At 45.0% G+C, this 20708-nt stretch overlaps 1 protein-coding gene, 1 long non-coding RNA gene and 1 pseudogene across 2 annotated transcripts; 2 read left to right on the forward strand and 1 right to left on the reverse strand.

The window, feature by feature from the left end:
- The first annotated feature begins 520 nt into the window (after positions 1-520).
- LOC130538059 (uncharacterized) lies at positions 521-2564 on the forward strand. The gene is made up of 3 exons (XR_008953758.1): positions 521-616; positions 770-884; positions 1578-2564. It is a non-coding gene; the product is annotated as an uncharacterized LOC130538059 (long non-coding RNA).
- A 5885-nt stretch (positions 2565-8449) lies between these two features.
- LOC130538053 (NLR family CARD domain-containing protein 3-like) lies at positions 8450-12900 on the reverse strand. The gene is made up of 5 exons (XM_057055281.1): positions 12883-12900; positions 11824-11925; positions 11441-11553; positions 9517-11340; positions 8450-8590 (listed from the first exon to the last, which is right to left on the reverse strand). The coding sequence occupies exons 2-4, from the start codon at positions 11922-11924 to the stop codon at positions 9548-9550; spliced, it is 2007 nt and encodes a 668-aa protein (XP_056911261.1). The 5' UTR covers position 11925; positions 12883-12900; the 3' UTR covers positions 8450-8590; positions 9517-9547.
- A 2507-nt stretch (positions 12901-15407) lies between these two features.
- LOC130537713 (E3 ubiquitin-protein ligase RNF43-like) lies at positions 15408-20045 on the forward strand (annotated as a pseudogene).
- Positions 20046-20708: the final 663 nt, after the last annotated feature.

Raw genomic sequence — 20708 nt, forward strand, 5'->3', positions numbered from 1 at the left:
CCAACAGAGAATGGTGAGTGGGAGATCATCCACCGACCCGCCAAGAGAAACACCTACAAACACATTCCCATGGAGAGCAACAAGCATCAGGACATCACCTTCTACCTGGTCATCAGACGCAAACCTCTCTTCTACGTGGTCAACATCATCATCCCCTGCGTGCTCATCTCCTTCCTGGCCTCGCTGGTCTACTACCTGCCCGCAGACAGTCAGTGCAGAGTCACAGAACGTACTGAAGCCAGCGTCAGGCAGATTAACAGTCTGGGACCTTTTCAGAATCACAACTACATGAACTGAGTTAACCTTCAACAGCACCCAAAGAATCAGACATTATAGCTGAATATCACGTCAGCACGGGACAACACAGCTAATAAAGCAGCAAACATCGGTAGTGGGCGGAGCTGAGGGGCCGCCGTTAATAAGAAACATTAATTAGCTCCCCAACAGATTTTTGAATATATTTTAAAAAGGATAATAAAAATGTGTGTGTGTGTGTGTGTGTGTAGGTGGGAGAAGATGACACTGTCCATCTCGGTGCTGCTCGCTCAGTCTGTCTTCCTACTCTTGATCTCTCAAAGGCTCCAGAAACATCCACGTCCGTTCCTCTTATTGTGAAGTAGGTAAACGCACCATTTATTCACATCACTTTAACTCTGAATCAGATATATTCTGCTTCTCCAAACTATATATACATTAGGGCTGCAGAACCAGGTGACAACCGGCTGAGATTTAAAAAATGGAAAACACATGAGTGGTGTTGTGGTTGAAGATATTTGATGTTCATCATGGTGGTGGTGACGGTGGTGGTGCTGAACTGTGTGGTCGTCCTCAACCTCCACTTCAGGACGCCGAGCACGCACGTCATGTCTGAGTGGACCAAACAGGTAAGACACACACATCCTGTTGTCCCTTTGTTGAACAGATGAACATCAGGATATATGAACATATGACTGAATAACATGAAAGAGGATATATGAACATGTGACTTAATAACTTATGAAAGAGGATATATGAACCTATGACTAATAACATATGAAAGAGGAGGATATATGAACATGTGACTTAATAACATATGAAAGAGGATATATGAACATGTGACTGAATAACATATGAAAGAGGATATATGAACATGTGACTTAATAACATATGAAAGAGGATATATGAACATGTGACTGAATAACATATGAAAGAGGATATATGAACATGTGACTTAATAACATATGAAAGAGGATATATGAACATTGACTGAATAACATATGAAAGAGGATATATGAACATATGACTTAATAACATATGAAAGAGGATATATGAACATGTGACTTAATAACATATGAAAGAGGAAATATGAACATGTGACTTAATAACATATGAAAGAGGATATATGAACATGTGACTTAATAACATATGAAAGAGGATATATGAACCTATGACTTAATAACATATGAAAGAGGATATATGAACCTATGACTTAATAACATATGAAAGAGGATATATGAACATGTGATTTTCCCACTATAACACACACACATACACACATCAGTATCAGTGTTCCAAATCCTGTTTTCTTTTTCTGCCAGCTCTTCCTCCAGCGATTACCCCTCATCTTGCGCATGTCCCGCCCTGCTGAGGCAGAGCCGTACTGGGATGGAGCGTTACCGTGGCGATCCAGCTCAGTGGGCTACATTGCCTCGGCTGAGGAGTACGACAGTGTGAAGTCCCGCAGTGAGCTGATGTTTGAGAAACAGTCTGGGAGACACGGACTGGTGACCCGAGTCACACACGCTGCCAGGACGTTTCCAGAAACATTTAAACACATGAGATATAGAAGCATCAGTAGCTTCATTTGAGTTCTGAGCTTTGGTGTCTGTGTGGAGCTGTGAAACCACAAGAAGAGGGAGGAGCCATCAGCTGTACGCAGAGATCAAGCCGGCTGTGGATGGAGCCACTACATCATTAAACACATGCGCAACAAGAACGACTACAATGAGCTCAGAGGGTTCAAACAGAGTCCTCAACCCAAAGTCTGATTTAAAAAGATCAAAAGTGGCGTAAATGTCTGGTCCTGACAGGAGAAGGATAACTGGAGCGGCATCGCTCGTACAGTAGACCGCCTCTGCCTCTTCCTGGTTACCCCGGTGATGACCTTTGGCACCCTAATCATCTTTCTGAGGGGAATCTGTAACCAACCTCCTCATCTGCCCTTCAAAGGAGCCCCGCATGACTCCAGAGAGGAGAACCCACGCCTGCTGTGATGCTCACACACAGCCAGGGCTTTTTCCATCGCCATCGCTTCTCTGGGGGAAATGTTGCATTTCTTTATCTTAATAACAACAAATCTTTAGTTTGTTCTATAGGAGCTCCATATGTTTAGTGTCAGAGACTTCTTAGATTGTGTTCATTGCTGGCACATAAAGAAAAATGCTTTGATTTTACTAAAGTGACACAAACCCATCTCAGCACTGTTTTTTATATCCTCTATATTATTGTGCGTAGTCTGTGTAACTGTTGTGCTTTATTTCTGCTGGCTTCTTTAATGGGATGTAAACCAGCCTGACATAATACCAGTTGAGTACTTTATTTGATGTTGCCAAAGGTTTAAAAACAGCCTGACAGAATAAGAAATTTAGAGGATGAATTATACCTGGTGGGATCTGATCTTGAATGGCAAATTTTAGAGTATTTTATAGGGAAGTGAAATAATGTTTGGACCTCTTATCAGGCAAAGAGAAAGGTGTTAAGAACTGCTCTAAAAACACCACCTCAGGGGGACTATATCCAAATCTCTCCCTTTACTGATGGGACGTTGAAACGTCAATACGCGGATTCATACATTTAGAACTGGACGTTGCACCAGAACTGGAAGCGCGGACTGATACATTTTTAACAGCAGTCCTGCTTCAGTCCTCCGGGGCTTAATAACAAAATACGAAAAATACGAAAATTTTAATTTTGGAAACATTGTTGTCGGTTGTTCGACCTGCCGGCTTTCGCAAAATTGCTAAATACGCGCTAGCATGCATGTTTTAAGCTATCGTAGCGGTATGTTTTACCATGCCCGCGCCCTATAATCCGGAGCGCCTGATGTATGTGTTAAATACAGAAATAGCACCCGTAACTGAGGCTGCACCTTTTAATACGGTGCGCCCTTTGGTCACGAACATACGGTATATAGAACATAGGGCACGTTTGGGCGTGATATCACTCCGCGTCTGCACAACGACCACAACCTCCTATCTTTAGTATTGCTGCGCCAACTGGTGGTCTTTTGGGTTGAGGATAACGGTGATCTATATGTAGCTATATGTAGCTATAGCGTCATTGGCCTCCACTCCAGCCACTCCTGGTAGTTCCTCAAAAACACTGAGTTTCTAGTGGATGCACAATCTGTGGAAGCCAACATAGAAACTTCTGAAGAGCCAAAGTTCTTGCAACAAAAATATAGTCCCCAATTAGGTTGTTTTGTTATCACACGACCCCGTCCCCATTATCTTAAGAGAATATAAAAGAATGAGTGGAGACAGAAGAGAGAATGAGACGTTTTTGGCGCGTGTCGCTCTTGATTTTGTGTTTATTTTTGCAGTAAACTTAAAGGAGGCCTTTTCACTTTATGTTTGATTAATTTAAGATGATATTCCATTCTTGACATCTTTAAATTTACAGTATTCATGGGAGATTTATTTGGTCATTTTGCTTCTTTTTATTTCCTATTTCCCACATTTATTCATAGTTTTTATTAGATTGCAATAAATCCTATAACATTGAACAGATTGACTAAAGTCAAATGACCTGCGGTTCCCACCGATAGCCGTCATTCTGATGGGTTTTTGCTGGCTGCAGCTGAAATATTCCAATGCTCCATGTCACAGAGACAGTAAATACTAAACCCTAAAGATTCTGAAGGCACAATGTAAAATAGTAACGTATAATACAGACATTTGAAGAGACAATTAAGAGAATGTTTCCATGCTTCTAAGAGTGGCCGAGGAGCCATTTAGAACTTTATAAAGATGCATTGTGTGATACCAGGAACTAATTTAACTTCAAGGCGAAGCTGCTTCTGCTTTGTCGACCATCGACTGATCTCCTGAAAGTCCACCAGCGCTTTTTAAAAACTGAATTTTTCATCTATGGAGGGAGTAGACGGCAGATGTTTCCACAGATGCTCTTCACCAGTGGTCAGTACCACCGGCCACGTCTCACTGTCTCCAGCCCATAGTGTGGATTCTTTACGAGATCAGACAGCAGCTTCACTCCTGAATCCTGCAGATGGTTCTTACTCAGGTCCAGTTCTCTGAGATGGGAGGGATTGGACCTCAGCGCCGAGGCCAGAGAGCCACAGCTGATCTCTGATAACTGCAGTCCTTTAATCTAAATAAAGAAGGGAAACTTTTATAAGGTTATAAGTGAAACCAGTATTAATCTGAAAGGTTAATCAAAGGCATGATCTGTAAATATTTAATTTAGTTACAGGTTAAAAAATGATAGTAATATGTAATTACCACAATTCCAACCTCTCAGGTTTGCACTGTTCCAGAGGAGAATATATATTGTTCTGGCCCTCACTCTTCCCAGGTTCTCCCACCTCTTTCCCTCCCATCTCATCATGGAGATCCATCTCACCTGTGGCTCATCTTTAAAGGCACAACCTGTCTTAGATGACTTCCTGTCTCCCTCACCATCTCCCTCCTCGTTGGCTGGTGTCTACCAGGCACCCTCACCTAGTTTTGTCTAATTTTGGTTACCATCTGTGGGCTTTTTCATTGTCCTTAAATCAATTTATCATGAATAAGTGGTCCCCGTGTGGCCCTCCCTCCTGAAGGAACTGGGCACAACACACACACTCAGAAAGTGTGAGGACCCTCGGATGGAATAATGGACATTTTTGAGAATGGTGTTTACCTCAGAGTTTCCAGTCGGCAGTTTGGATCCTGGAGAAAACCACAGAGCAGCTTCACTCCTGAATCCTGCAGCTGGTTCACACTCAGGTCCAGTTCTCTGAGATGGGAGGGATTGGACCTCAGCGCCGAGGCCAGAGAGCCACAGCTGATCTCTGATAAACTGCAGTTAAACAATCTGAAAAATGCAGGATGAGGTTATACGGTGCAGGTCTGCATGTTATCTGCGTCAGTACTAAACCTACGTTAGTTCTTAGTTGGGTCAGACCTGAATTCACGATATTACAAGAAATGTTTTTAATGTGGTGCATCACAGCAGTGTTGAGAACAGCCTCACTTCACCATCTTAGCAGCTGGTATATAGGTAGAAAAATGAAGACTGACCTGAGCCTCTCCAGTTTACAGTTTGGACTCTCCAGTCCAGAACAGAGCCGCTTCACTCCTGAATCCTGCAACGTGTTGGAGCTCAGGTCCAGAACCCTCAGATGGGAGGGATTGGACCTCAGCGCCGAGGCCAGAGAGTCACAGCTGGTCTCTGATAACCTGCAGTCCCATAGGCTAAAATAACAATTATTTTGAGAGAAGACAAATAAAAATCAACATGTACCAGAGCAAAACACAGCTTACAAGCAACAAACCTCTGGTCCTGCACCGGCTTATCTGCCGTATGTTCCTATTTTGGGTTCTTTCAGGGCGGTTGGACAAGATCTACAGCGTATGTAAAGTGTGTGTGGGTCAAAATACCTTCCAAGTTTGTGAGACCACATTTCTCAATAGCACTCAACTCTTGTCAGGAGTTGGGACAAAGCGACCCACTCCTGACAGCTTGTGGGCGATGCTGCAGCGACCCTGCAATCCCTACACTCTCTGGTGAAACCAAATCAAAGGTTTTAGACACTGCTGGATGCTGGAAGGGTGGCTATAGTCTGGACGCATCGTTCCCCTGACTGCACATTTCTCCAACAATGATTGGCAGCTGGTGTCACTTGTTCTCCAGATGAGAGAAGGAAAGAGAGCCCCCCCACAGTGTGTTTGATTGCCCCACTGCAAGCTCAATGCTGCCAGAAAACATTGCAGGAGCATCAATTCCCCTCAGGGCATCAACAAGGAGCTCAGGAAAAGGTGCAGCTGCCACCTACTAGAGACAAGCACACTGAGCTGAGATTCAAAGCCCTCTCCTCCCAAGAGAAGAGCTTGTTTGTTGGAGGCTCTTCTGGGCGATACCTGGTGCCACAGCTCCAGCTCAGCCCGTCTCTGGAGCTGAGGTGGAGCTTAGCAAGTTTCATGGTTCTCCACCACTTCCTCTCGCTGAGGACCTTCTCAGCTGGTGGTTTCTGCTCCACCTTCCAAGTTGAGCAGGTGATACTTCTGCATTCCTGCCACCAGTGTCTCTGCAGAAAGAGTCTTCTCTACTGTTTTATATTATATTGTATAAAATTAGGATTTTTGGTTGATGTCTTAGATGTTGTTGACTAAGAGCAGGTTTTTCTTTAATAACAGAGAGATTCGATGAGAAGAGCAAATGTATTATTTTATGAGCTACTTCCACTACTATTATATACACATACTTCCATATTGTCTTAGATTGCAAGCTGCATTTATTGCATCGTTCATAGAAAGTCATATTTGTGAGGAGAAAAACTCAAATAAGGTCATTTTCTTTAATGACCATTACAACAGAAGGAGGCGATGAACAAACAGATTTATCTAAAAATGTGTGAAAACTTATGGATGGAAACCTTTTTAAAATGGTTGCATTGTGTAGAATCGGTGTAGAATCAACTTGTTGACTTCTGATTTGGACTCCAATGGAAGTGAGGTGCAACAATTGTGGATGCTGAAAGCTTCAGATCTTCATGAAGGTTTCTGTGGTTGGACTGACCTGCTGCCCCTTTAAGAGGGAGGCAGGTTTGGGCTTCTGGCTGGAATGAAGCCACCTAAGATGAGAATGACTGCAGGCTTTCGGTACCAAGGTTTAACAGGGTGCTCACTTCACACTTGGGCTTTTCTCTTTTTTGGGATGGCTTTTCTCAGGAGAGAAGGGGCATGGCACACTGCAGCAGCTTTCTTTTTGGGGTTTCTAGTTTTCCTTCTGATCTTTAAAAGACAGGAAGAACCATTTTTGATTGGTCTGAATGTTTGGGCGGTTTTGTGGCCAGCCTAAAATAAAACAAGACAAATCTACAACTGATACTTCCTTTCTAGTCATTGATGACCATCCTCACATGGGACAGATTTCCACAACCAATTTAATACTGCAAATCTGTCCTGTGTGGTCTTTTTTCTGAGAACTGTAACACTACGTTTATAACAAAGATCAAACATGGAAACATTTATTGTCTAACTAGTTACACCTGGGAAAGTACTGGATCATCTCTGACTGACCTGAGAGTCTCCAGCTCACAGAGAGGATCCTGGAGAAAACCACAGAGCAGCTTGACTCCTGGATCCTTCAGCTGGTTATAGCTCAGGTCCAGACCCTCAGATGGGAGGGATTGGACCTCAGCGCCGAGGCCAGAGAGTCACAGCTGATCTCTGATAACCTGCAGTCCCACAGCCTGGAAAAGGAATAAATGGGGCAAATAAAAACACATTCTAAACCTGAAAATGAAGAGAAAAGCAGAAAATGTAAAGAAATTTAGAAAAGACCAACAGAGGCCTCCTGACCTGAGCGTCTCCAGCTTACAGAGAGGATCCTGGAGAAAACCACAGAGCAGCTTCACTGCTGGATCCTTCAGCTGGTTGTGACTCAGCTCCAGAACCCTCAGATGGGAGGGATTGGACCTCAGCGCCGAGGCCAGAGAGTCACAGCTGATCTCTGATAACCTGCAGCGCCACAGCCTGGAAAAAGAATAAATGGGGCAAATAAAAACACATTTCTAAACCTGAAAATGAAGAGAAAAGCAGAAAATGTAAAGAAATTTAGAAAAGACCAACAGAGGCCTCCTGACCTGAGAGTCTCCAGCTTACAGAGAGGATCCTGGAGAAAACCACAGAGCAGCTTCACTGCTGGATCCTTCAGCTGGTTCCCACTCAGGTCCAGAACCCTCAGATGGGAGGGATTGGACCTCAGCGCCGAGGCCAGAGAGCCACAGCTGATCTCTGATAAACTGCAGTGTCTCAGCCTGGAAAAGGAATAAATGGGGCAAATAAAAACACATTTCTAAACCTGAAAATGAAGAGAAAAGCAGAAAATGTAAAGAAATTAGAAAAGACCAACAGAGGCCTCCTGACCTGAGAGTCTCCAGCTTACAGAGAGGATCCTGGAGAAAACCACAGAGCAGCTTCACTGCTGGATCCTTCAGCTGGTTCCCACTCAGGTCCAGAACCCTCAGATGGGAGGGATTGGACCTCAGCGCCGAGGCCAGAGAGCCACAGCTGATCTCTGATAAACTGCAGTGTCTCAGCCTGGAAAAGGAATAAATGGGGCAAATAAAAACACATTTCTAAACCTGAAAATGAAGAGAAAAGCAGAAAATGTAAAGAAATTTAGAAAAGACCAACAGAGGCCTCCTGACCTGAGCGTCTCCAGTCTGCAGTTTGGATGCATCATTGCAGAAGACAGTAACTTTACTCCGGCATCTGTCAGGCTTTGGTTCTTGCTTAAGCTCAGCTCCCGTAGATGAGAAGGGTTTGACGTCATTGCTGAGGCCACAACTTCCCAATGACTCGTTGAAAGAACATTACCAGACAGTCTGTTGTGTATGAAACAAAAATAGTGAGTCAAACTTTGGGATTTCTCATCAACTTATCTGAGAATCGACCTCAACACAAATGTAGCTCATTTCCTGGAAAAGCTAAATTCAACACCGTAGAGCAACAGTTTGAACGACCATCAGATCTGAAATGCAACTGAATTATTCTCAACATTTGTCTTATTTTAGAACAGCTCATAATTACTCAATATTTAAAATGATTGTAGCAAATGGTTTAAAGAAACGTGCATCTTTTTATCTGTCTATCGGCTCTTTGGATATTTTGCATTTCATCCAATTTGTACGATGGTGCGTCAAGTCTTAATTCAGCGATCTGATCGATGACATCAGAGTCTCTGGTTGCATCGATTGCCCTCAGCTTCTGTTCTATCTGCCTGTTTCCCTTCAAATCATTTTCACTGCACCTTTTGTTGCTAGTGATGAAGTTGCCACCTAACGGGTGTGGAAAGGCTCAAACAACTTTGTGGGTCACATAAAGGCTCCAAACGGAACCGCCACAAAGAACTAAAACACCCATTTAAACCAACGAGGCCGGCTGTTTTTACGTTGAACAAATGAAGCAAAATAGTCACGTGTCATGAGTTAAAATGTGTTTTTATGTCGTTTGAATACGATGTATACAAACAAACAAAAGTTATTTAATGACATGCCAGTAATTTCATGATAGTCAGTTAACTTGTGGCTCCTATTATTCCTGCCTTATGTTGGTTTGTCTGGATTGACCTTTGAACTTATATCCAGCCAGTGTTGAACATTTCTGGATGAATTGTTGTTGTTTTTAATTTATGGACGCTGCAATGGAGATAAAGAATTGAAGGAATGACCACTGGAGGGGGTATTGCTACCTGACATGATCCACTCGCTTGATTTAAACGCCGATGTCCGCCCCAAAAATCTTTACTTACTCGGCCTTCCTGCAGTTCCTCACAGCTGGAATCAGGCGACGTCGTCCCTCCACTGAGGTGTGTACTGCTGCAGGTCCAGCTCATCCAGAACCTCCTCTGACATCTGCAGCAGGTCGGCCAGAGCTGAACAGTGGATCTCTGACAGTTCCCTCTCTGATTTCTTCTCTGACTTCAGGAACTCTTGGATCTCCTGATGGACTGACTGATCCTTCATCTCCATCAGACAGTGGAAGATGTTGATGCTTCTGTCTGGGGAGAATCCATCACTGTTCACCTTCTTCAGGTGGTTGAGGACCTTCTGGATGGTTTTTGGGCGGCTGTTCCTCTGATCCAACAGTCCACCCAAGATCCTCTGATTGGACTCCAGAGAGAGACCATGAAGGAAGCGAACAAACAAGTCCAGGTGGCCATTTTCACTTTTGAGAGATTTCATTAGTGCTCTCCTGAGGAAGTCATCAAGAGATTTGGCTGGATCGTTATTTGTGAACAACCCAGCAAACCAGGAAAAGTCGTTTGGTTTCGAATATTCTAGGAACTGATATATAACCACTGTGTCTTTCCTGGTGTAACGGTGGAACATGTAGACGGCAGCCAGAAACTCCTGAACGCTCAGATGAACAAAGCAGTAGACTGATTTCTGGAAGATCACACTCTCTCTCTTGAAGATCTCTGTACAAACTCCTGAGTACACCGACACCTCGGAGACGTCCAGTCCACATCGCTCCAGGTCTTCTGAGTAGAACATGATGTTTCCTTTCTCCAGATGTTCAAACGCCAGCCGACCCAACTTCAGAAGGAGTTCTTTATCAGCCTTAGTCAGTTCCTCTGGTCTCTGCTTTCCTCCATACTTCTGCTCCTTCCTCTTTATCTGAACCCTCAGGAAGTGTGAGTAGAGGTCAGTCAGGGTTTTGGGCAGCTCTCCTCTCTGGTCTCTGGTCATCATGTCCTCCAGAACTATAGCAGTGATCCAGCAGAAAACTGGGATCAGACACATGATGTGGAGGCTCCTGGAGGCCTTGATGTGTGAGATGATTCTCTTGGACAGATCTTCATCACTGAACCTCCTCCTGAAGTACTCCTCCTTCTGGGAGTCAGTGAAGCCTCGTACTTCTGTGATCCTGTCAACACACGAGGGAGGAATCTGATGGGCTGCTGCAGGTCTAGAGGTGATCCAGATGAGAGCTGAGGGAAGCAGGTTCCCCTGGATGAGGTTCACCAGGAGCACGTCAACTGACGATACTCGTGTGACATCAGAGATGAGCTGATGCTTGTTGAAACCCAGTGAAAATCTGCTTTCATCCAGGCCATCAAAGATGAACAGAAGTTTCCAGACAGTCAGATCTTCTGCTCTGATCTTCTGTAATGTTGGATGGAAAACATGAAGCAGTGAGAGAAGACTGTGCTGCTCATCTCTGATCAAGTTCAGCTCCCTGCATGAGAGCGGAAGCACCAGACTGATGTCTTGGTTCTCCAAACCTTCTGCCCAGTCCAGACTGAACTTCTGCACTGAGAAGGTTTTTCCAACGCCGGCGACACCGTTGGTCAGAACCACTCTGATGTGTCTCTGTTGCTCAGATAAGACTTTGAAGATGTCCTGGCACTTGATTGGAGTGTCCTGGATGTTCTTCTTGGAGGTTCTCTCAAGCTGTCTCACCTCATGTTGTGTGTCCACCTCCTCACTTTGTCCCTCAGTGATGTAGAGCTCAGTGTAGATCTTGTTCAGCAGGGTTCCACTTCCTGCTTCATGAGTTCCTTCAGTCACATGTTCACATCTTCTCTTCAGACTCATCTTATGACCTTCTATCACCTCCTGCAGTTCACTTCCTGAACATAAGTAAACCAATGATTTCCATCTATAATAAATCATCAACACAACTCCAAATTCATGACATCACAAATTAAATCTCATATTGAACAGTTTTACTTTGTTTGGGCTTCATTTCAGCATCTCCAGATCTGCTTCCAGATTGTGAACAAGAGGACTCTCCTGGTGGAGCTGACTGGTCCCAGTTTGATAGGATGTGCTCCCCCCTCTCACTATGAAACACATCTCTATTAGTCCTTTGATTTATAGGATGAAAGAACCTGATCAAGACTCAATATTGTTCCAGCATTTATGTCTGAATTCATCTTTCAGTTTAAACCTGATTCTTGTTTCTAATCAACAATATTCACATTAAGTCTGTAACTATATGACTGTCTGAGGTTTAAGTGTTAAACATCTCCAATAATAAACTCACAACCTGCTGCTGTTAATGTGACTAACAGCTGCCACACAAACACATCATCACGCTTTAGTTTTCTTACATTTCCTCTGAACTTCTGAAGTCTATTATTCTACCTTTGGACCGGTCACTCTTCAGGGACACCCAGCTGGGCACTGTGGACTCTGCTCTGTCCTCGTCCATCCTGAGGAAACATCAGAAATAGTGATGAGACTGTGATGAAGGTAAATAATCTGGAGAGGTTGGAGTTAAATAATCCCAATTCACTGCATTTTTATCAAACAGGAACATTTCTAATCCATTCTGGATAACAACTGAATCAATAAATCAATGATGTCTCTGTATCATTTTCATGTTTTCAGAGTTTAAGCTGCTTTTTTAACTGTTCCCTGCAGTGAGAAAAGAACTGGCACCTTTTCCAGCCCCTCATCCTGCAGCACTGAATGTGCTCTAAAGTTCTTTCCAGAGCAAACGTCTCTGCACTTGCAGCAACATGTTGTAGTCATGGATCCGTGAGGAGAACCGGATACAGGAAACGCCCCCACTTTGATCCCAAAACCCAACTGGTGGCCAACGGTGGTCCGGCAACGACGGGGACGCTGGTCCATCGGGCCGACAACACTGGTTTTCCACAGGCCAACATGGTGAAAGGACTGTCTTCAGCTCAGCCACTAAATTATCTGGTGCTACATAAACATACTAGTCAGGACTTTTTAACTTCCCTCATTTGTTCCCCTCTTCAATTATTTCTATGATCCAAGTCCTCAAAGATCACTGCTCTATTTAAAATAGATGAAAGAAATGACACCCACTCCTGCATTTCTTTCACAGTGGTTCCACAACATAGAACAATAAACCACTGTGAGAAAACGTGCAACATGAACCAAAATCCTGTTGGTGTCCTGTGATCCTGTGTGGATTTAGTTATTTAGTTTATTGTCTTACATTGGTCCGGCTGAGAGATGCTAACTTGCCCACGATTAGATGTTGTTTGACAGGTAATACCAAAATATCCAGCTGTGACCTGGACTGTTGAACAGCTCTAATAACTCTAAGAGATTTACACCTGTCACAAAAAAGGTTTAAAATGTTGTTAATACCTGTTAAGACTCTCTAACAACGTTAACAGCATAATACTCACTTTACACTCAGCTTGTCGCTCTTCTGCTTCGTCTGAACAGAATACTTTCACTTTAACTTTTACAACCTAATCAGCAGCTTTATGGCGTATATATTACTACCATTAAAGCATTCTGGGAGGGTTTAAGTTCAAAGTTCTTTTAGGATCAGTAGCAAAGAGCAGAAAAATAAACTAAACTTCACTTAGAAAGACTATTCAACTATAACTAAAGCCAGACTATAAGAAAGTTAAATAAGACCTCTTCATTTATAATGTATAATGATGTTTTGTGCTAAAACTAAATATGAAGTCTTGTTGAATTTTCTTAAGCCAAGAATTCTTCAGCTCTATGCAGCTCTTCAATAGTAACAAAAATGTTTTCAAATCTTGATTTTATCTCCAATCACAACTGTCAATTCTTTTCAATAATGCTCTTCGTTTACACTCACCTTGTCGGTCTTCAGTCTTCCTGCTCAGTCTGAACGGAATACTTTTACCTTTCCTTTTTCCTCTGTTAATGAACAACTTTATGGCTGTTGATTAATATTCCACTACTATAAAAGCATTCTGGGAGGGTTCAACATTAAAAGTTGTTTTGCTATTTTAATGCCCTAAATATGTTTTTGCATTTAAATGAAAACTGATTAACTTAGTTAAATAAATAAATAAGATTTATGATGCTTGACAGATTAGAAAGACTTGTAAAAGCAGCATATTTCTGCAGCCCTGGAGTCCAGGAGGAGCAGCAGAGGTCAGAATGTGTCGGAGCGCGTTTAACTATTGTCTGCAGTTCCACGCGTGTCCACCGGGTGGCGGTAAAGCACCACTGAGATCCTTTAAAGATCTCCTGGAATCAGCAGATGGGGGTTTGATCAAAAACTGTAAGAATCAGTCAAGCTATCAAATCTTGACTCAGTCCAAGCGTGAACCAGTCCATCCAGAGCTGATTATGGCTCAGCCAGGAGGAAAGCACGGCCTGGGGGGGTTCATATGGAGCAGGCACACTCTGGCTCTATTGCTACTGAAAACAGCCCTTCAGCACAGCAGCCTGGAATACAGTTCTGGAGAACACCTGTTCCCAACAGAACCTGTTTAAAACGGGACCAGTAAAGATGCCGGCGTGACCACGACCACGGGGAGAGAGGGGGGGGCAGAGACAGGCGGTAACGCCGCTGCCCACCGATTCACCTGGAAACAACAAAAACCCCAGCAGCTTGGACCCAATATGGCAGCGTGTTCCTCAAAAACGCTCCTCAAACTCTCCCCACAGCTTCATTGCTAAACAGGATTTGGGTTTTTTTGTCCGTGCTAAATGGAAAGTGTTTGTCCTTTGGTGGTCCAACAGGACCACGATTTGGATGGATGGATGATTTGATGTTATTGAGAATAAAAACAGCTGAAAATGGAAGCGGAGATGTTTCAGAGCACCAGAGTTCAGAAAGAGTTTCTAATCAAACACCGCCTGTTGGGAATGATGAATGGATGAATTTTATTTAATTTAGACTAATTTAGACTAATTTTAACATCCTTTATGCCAGTTCCATAGAGCGTGCACACACACACACACTAGCAAAGATGATATCCAAACAGCCAAATAAATGGGAGTCAAAAGAAATCATTTAAAGCTCATATGTCAGAGTCAAGGTCGAGGGTTTTCTATGGCCCCCGGGATGATATTGATTTATTATTAGAACCGGCCCACAGGCCGCAGATGTTTTACACAGGCCAATACTACATTTCCCACAATGCAACGGTGACAGTCTGAGCGGGAGGTGGCTTCATTTATATTTTTATCAGTAGTCATTAGCATAACAGCAAAAGTTAACTTTCAGAAACTCCCCTCGTTATATGTGTCAACTCCCCTCGTTATATATGTCAACTCCCCTCGTTATATATGTCAACTCCCCTCGTTATATATGTCGACTCCCCTCGTTATATATGTCGACTCCCCTCGTTATATATGTCGACTCCCCTCGTTATATGTGTCGACTCCCCTCGTTATATATGTCGACTCCCCTCGTTATATGTGTCAACTCCCCTCGTTATATATGTCAACTCCCCTCGTTATATGTGTCAACTCCCCTCGTTATATATGTCGACTCCCCTCGTTAACTCCCCTCGTTATATGTGTCAACTCCCCTCGTTATATATGTCAACTCCCCTCGTTATATATGTCAACTTGCTCTTCATCTTCTCCACCATCATCTCCCTCTTTTAGTTGGCTGCACAGGTGAAGGTTACAGGTGTCTGACGAGCGCTCCTCTGGGGGGGCGTATAGCTCCCAGACCACGCCGTGCTATTAGCAGTATAATGCTAACGTGTCGTAAAAAGGGCTTAATAACAGGGCTGGGGGTAATTGAAGGACACACTGCCCGGCAGCACCAGGAAAAGCAAATGTCTGTACGATCTTCCCAGTCCTCAATATGGGTGCGAGCAGACTGCTGCTAGGCATTGTGGGTACTGGGCGAGAAGGCCAGGGGGTTAAAAGACGTGATTATCCTTATTAAGGTTGGACAGGGGCCAGAAACTTGAATTTCTGTGGCGAGATGAAAGTGAGTCTGTTTTTCTATTTCCATCGTGAGGTGAGCGTTCTGGCCGGTTACTGTGAAAACTCGCTCACATGCACGCTCACATGCACGCTCACACGGAGCCACGCTGACACTCTCAACATCTGTTGGAGAGAGATCCATTGGTTTCCCGCTCCTCGGCTATAACCTCTACTGACCTGTGGCAACATTTAAACCCACAGTTTAAATATTTACTCGGTAAATAAGTGACCCTGATTTGAAAGTTGCTGTGGAAATGTCACGTGTGCGCTTACTGCCCCCTAGTGGCGGCCCGAGGCACTGAGCAGTATCTTGGTATTTATATCTCAGAGTGAGACTTTAATGTGTGTGTGTGTGTGCGTGTGTGTGTGTGTGTGTGTGTGTGTGTGTGTGTGTGTGTGTGTGTGTGTGGTGTGTGTGATGGTTTAGGCTCGCATGGCTTTGGACAAAGGAGCCCAAGCTGTCATCTTCGACGTCAGCGATGATGCCGACGCTGCCGCTGAGGTGAGTGTGGAGGGTTGGCCGGAAGCACCTCTGGAGCAGAGCTCTGAACAGAAGCATCACATCCGTGTCTGTCTGTGGTCCTCCTCTTGGTTCCGACACCATCCACGTGCCCAGCTGCGGGAGGCCGACTCCCTCCCCCGGCCCGTCGTGATGGTGGAGTCTGACGATGCGGAGGAGCTGATGGCTCTGGTCAACAAGAACGAGGAGGCCGTCGTTCGGATCGAGATCATGGTGAATCCACCACGATGGGTAATTAGAACCCAGCAAACGCGTCACCTGTGTGTTCCCGTGCTGTGTATGGCCACTGTACTTCTCCACTTGCCTTTGCAGCCACACTACGACATGGGCATCGTCCTCACCATCGTCCTGGCCGTCCTCACCATTGTCCTCATCTTCGCTCTACGTTACAAGTGCAGGTCCAGCAGAACCTGGGTGAGTCCGAGTCACATTCCTTTCCACCATCAGTCCACCCGGAGTTATTAGATGGATCCGGTCAAAGTGTTCTGCCCTGTGGGTTCAGGACTCGGTTCACAAACAGGCAGGCCATCAGCCGCCTGGAGACTAAGACCTACAACTCTCAGGGCTGCTCAGGCCCCCATCACCAGCGGGCCCCCTGGGGGTCAGCCAGCAGCTCCAACTCAAGTCCGGTCTGCGCTATCTGCCTGGAGGAGTTCCAGGACGGCCAGGTGAGAGAGGTGATGCTACACTAAAGCCCCTGTAGATGCTCCTGTCTTCACCTCTCTCCTTGTTGTGCCAGCACTTGAGGATTATATCGTGCGCTCATGAGTTCCATAAAGACTGCGTGGACCCCTGGCTGCTGCAGCACCGCACCTGCCCCCTCTGCATGCACAACATCATGGGTGTGTTCCTTTGATTTCTAATTCATGTCTGCAGCTACGCCGTTAGCTCCTGTAGCATTGGGTACATCTTGTCTGTGGTTGCCTCCCCCAGGGACCGAGCGGCAGGCCCAGAGGTTCAGACTGCAGCAGAGTTCCGAGCAAAGCCAGGGCTTTCTCCACCATCATCCTTACAGTGGCCCGAGGAACCACCACTTCCCTCAGCATGCTGTCCCCTTCTCTCTAAGGCCCCAGTATCCTTGTGGACCTTCTGGACCCTATCCTGATCTGGGCCACTACAATGGCTCTTCTCCAAGGGATGACCAAACTCTTCAATTCCTGGCTAGCAGACCGTTCGGCTCTAGCTGTGGGTATCACCGACCCGCAGAGGGTCCCGGGAGGCCCCAGATGTTTGGAGGTAACTGCAGGACCTCTTCCCACCACTACGCCCCACGTCGGTCCTGCCACACCTATCGATCGTCCTGTCCCGCCCAGCGCAGTGCGTCCAGCTCAAGGCTCTACCACGGACCTTCAGTGGGGCCCCAGCCCCGTAGGACGCTGGGCCATGGCCGACAGGGGGAGGGGAGCTGCTCAGGTGGCAGCTACCACACAGAACGCAGTGGGTACCTGGCTGATGGGCCAGCGAGTGACTCCAGCTCAGGGCCGTGTCACGGTTCCTCCAGTGACTCGGTTCTCAATTGTACTGACGTATCTCTGCAGGGGGTCTATGGTAGCTGGTCCACCTTCCGCAGCTCTTTGAGTAGTGATTATGATCCGTTTGTTTACTATGGGCCCGGTAACGGACATTCTGCCGCCCGCAGAAGTAGCTTGGACACATGTGCCCAGACCCGGCCCAGGTCTCTGGATTCTGTGGAGAACAAAGCGGTCTGCCCTGAGGAGCAGCAGCCCCAGACTGTGTTCAACCACATTCACTACCACCGCCACAGACATCACCACTATGAGGAGGAGGAGCACAGCCAGAGTCCTGCGAGAGGTTCTGAGGAGGAGTTAGGAGCTACTGCGGCAGCTCCAGCTGCTCTCAGCTTAGACAAAGACTCCCCGGAACACAGTCCCTGCCTGTGCCCTAATCCAGACCCAACGGATCGACCAAGTCCTGGGACAGACTGTCAGGACCGTGATCCGAGCCGGCCGGCAGGACCTTCAGTTAAAGTGCCCCCCGTCCCTTTACAGATTCCACCCCACTGCTGCCACCGGGGCCACGGACACCCTCCCTCTGCTCGGACAGGGAGCTGTGTGGTGGACGGCCCTTCTGTTTGCTTCCACCAGGGACTGGACCTGCAGGAGGACCGCAGCATCCACATCCACTATGGTCAGAGTCCAGGTTTCTGCTGCCCCCAGCCGGAGCTGCACCGGGCCCTGCTGCCTGTCCCTCTTCTTCTGGACTCAGGAATGGAGGACTGCTCCTATTGTACCGGGGCCCATGTGTGTGGCAAAAGCGGGTGCCCCAGGCCCACTCTGACCCCCAGCTCCTGGGGCCCGGGGGGCCCCGGGACAGGCCGGTGTGCATGTTCCACCCTGGTCACGCTGCTGACCGCAGCACAGACCTCTGTTTGTACTGTCAAGCCTTACATCACAGTCAGGGTAAGGGTCCCTAGCAACAGGAAGAAGGATTAGAATAATCATAGTAATGATAATAATTATGATAAAAACAACAATAATATGAATAAAAACACTAATATTGATCATAATAATAATAATTGTGATAATAACAACAAGAATATGAATAAAAACACTAATATTGATCATAATAATAATAATTGCGATAATAACAACAAGAATATGAATAAAGACACCAATGATAATAATATTATTATATAATGATGATAATTATAATAGTAATAATAATATTAGTAATATTGCCAATAATAACAGCAATAGTAATAATTATACTACTACTAATAATAATTATGATCATAGTAATGATGATTGTTTTACTATTATTGTTATTATTGCAATTCTTATTATTAGTAGAACTATTATTACTATTATTATTACTAGTAGTACTATTACTTTTTTAATAATAATAGTAATATTGATAATTATGATGATGATTATAATAGTAAAAACAACAACTAATAATAATCACAATTATTATTATTATAATACTACTAAAAAAAATAATAATTATTGCAATAATAATAATAATAATAATACTAAAACAGTAATTATGATAATTATATTTATAATAGTAATTATGATAATTATAATAGTAATAATACTAATAATAATAATAATAATAGCAATAACAATAATTGTTACTATTATAATACTACTAATAATAATAATGATGTTGATGATAATAGTATCATGATATGGTTGTTGTTGTTGTTGTTGTTAACAACAATAATAGTAATAATAATTAATAATAACAAATGTGCTCTTCGGCCCCACTGATTAGGAATCAAATGTGTGTGTGTGTGTGTGTGTGTCAGTGTGTGTCTCAGTGTGTGTGTCTCAGTGTGTGTCTCAGTGTGTGTGTGTGTCTCAGTGTGTGTCTCAGTGTGTGTCTCAGTGTGTCTCAGTGTGTGTGTCTCAGTGTGTGTCTCAGTGTGTGTCTCAGTGTGTCTCAGTGTGTCTCAGTGTGTGTCTCAGTGTGTGTCAGTGTGTGTCTCAGTGTGTGTCTCAGTGTGTCTCAGTGTGTGTCTCAGTGTGTCTCAGTGTGTGTCTGAGTGTGTGTCTCAGTGTGTGTCTCAGTGTGTGTCTCAGTGTGTTCTCAGTGTGTGTCTCAGTGTCTCAGTGTGTGTGTCAGTGTGTGTCTCAGTGTGTCTGAGTGTGTGTCTCAGTGTGTGTGTCTGAGTGTGTGTCTCAGTGTGTGTCTCAGTGTGTGTGTGTGTGTGTGTGTCTCAGTGTGTGTGTCAGTGTGTGGTGTCTCAGTGTGTGTCTCAGTGTGTGTGTCTCAGTGTGTGTCTCAGTGTGTGTGTCTCAGTGTGTGTCTCAGTGTGTGTCTCAGTGTGTCTCTCAGTGTGTGTCTCAGTGTGTGTCTCAGTGTGTCTCTCAGTGTGTCTCAGTGTGTGTCTCAGTGTGTGTGTCAGTGTGTCTCAGTGTGTGTCTCAGTGTGTTTTGCTGATCCAGCTGGACGGTAACGTGGTTTCTTGTGTGCACAGGATCAGAAGAAGAATCTGGTGTGTGAACATTGGCCGTCTCCCATTGTATCGCGCTGCTACTCAGGAGCCAGGATGGAAACGCCTCCTCAAGCCTTCCACCACGCTGCCAGACACGCCTCCTTCATCTTCACGTCAAATGTAGCTCCTTGTGATCAAAGCACAATTACTGTGACTAAGTCATTCAGCATAGATTGTTTTCATGAGTTGTTGGGACAAGACTTCGTGCCCTTGTGATTCATTAGGGGGGTTCAGTAACGAGCATGAATCCACAGGTTTCCTGCTCCTTAGGGACACCGAACACATGATCCTTGGTGAGCAGTCTCCAGGAACTGAGACAGAATCCACCCTTTCGGAGGCTTCTTGTGACCCTGGTGCCCAAGAATATTCGGCTTTGTGGCAGCTTAACGAAGGACTGTGAATAAAACGAGCGATAGGAGCTCTTTCTATCCCACGACACTAAAACCAAACCAAATTGAACACATGATGGTGACACTGGGTTTGACCCAGTTTGGTGGGGGGGTTGTTGTGCATTGGTAGAAGACTCCATCTCAGATTAGCAGAATCTCCCAGAAGTCGCTGGGATCGGTCAAATTTCTTCAGCTCGCTGCGAAAGCCTCGATTTGAGGTACCTTCCTCCACCCTAGTGGTCTTCCTCTTCCTCCTCCTAGTTCAGTTTCTCGAGGAAAAGCTCTTCTCTCCATCCTACCTCACATTTCTTACACGGCCTCACGAGGAGGCTCTTTAAAGGTACTGCTGTAGTGAGGATATGAACCCTTCTGGTCTCAATCATGTAGCTCCCATTAACTCAGCAGAGAGTCTAAATGGAGAGAAAGATT

The sequence above is a fragment of the Takifugu flavidus genome, chromosome 14, assembly GCF_003711565.1.
Source record: "Takifugu flavidus isolate HTHZ2018 chromosome 14, ASM371156v2, whole genome shotgun sequence".
NCBI classification, from domain to species: Eukaryota; Metazoa; Chordata; class Actinopteri; order Tetraodontiformes; family Tetraodontidae; genus Takifugu; species Takifugu flavidus.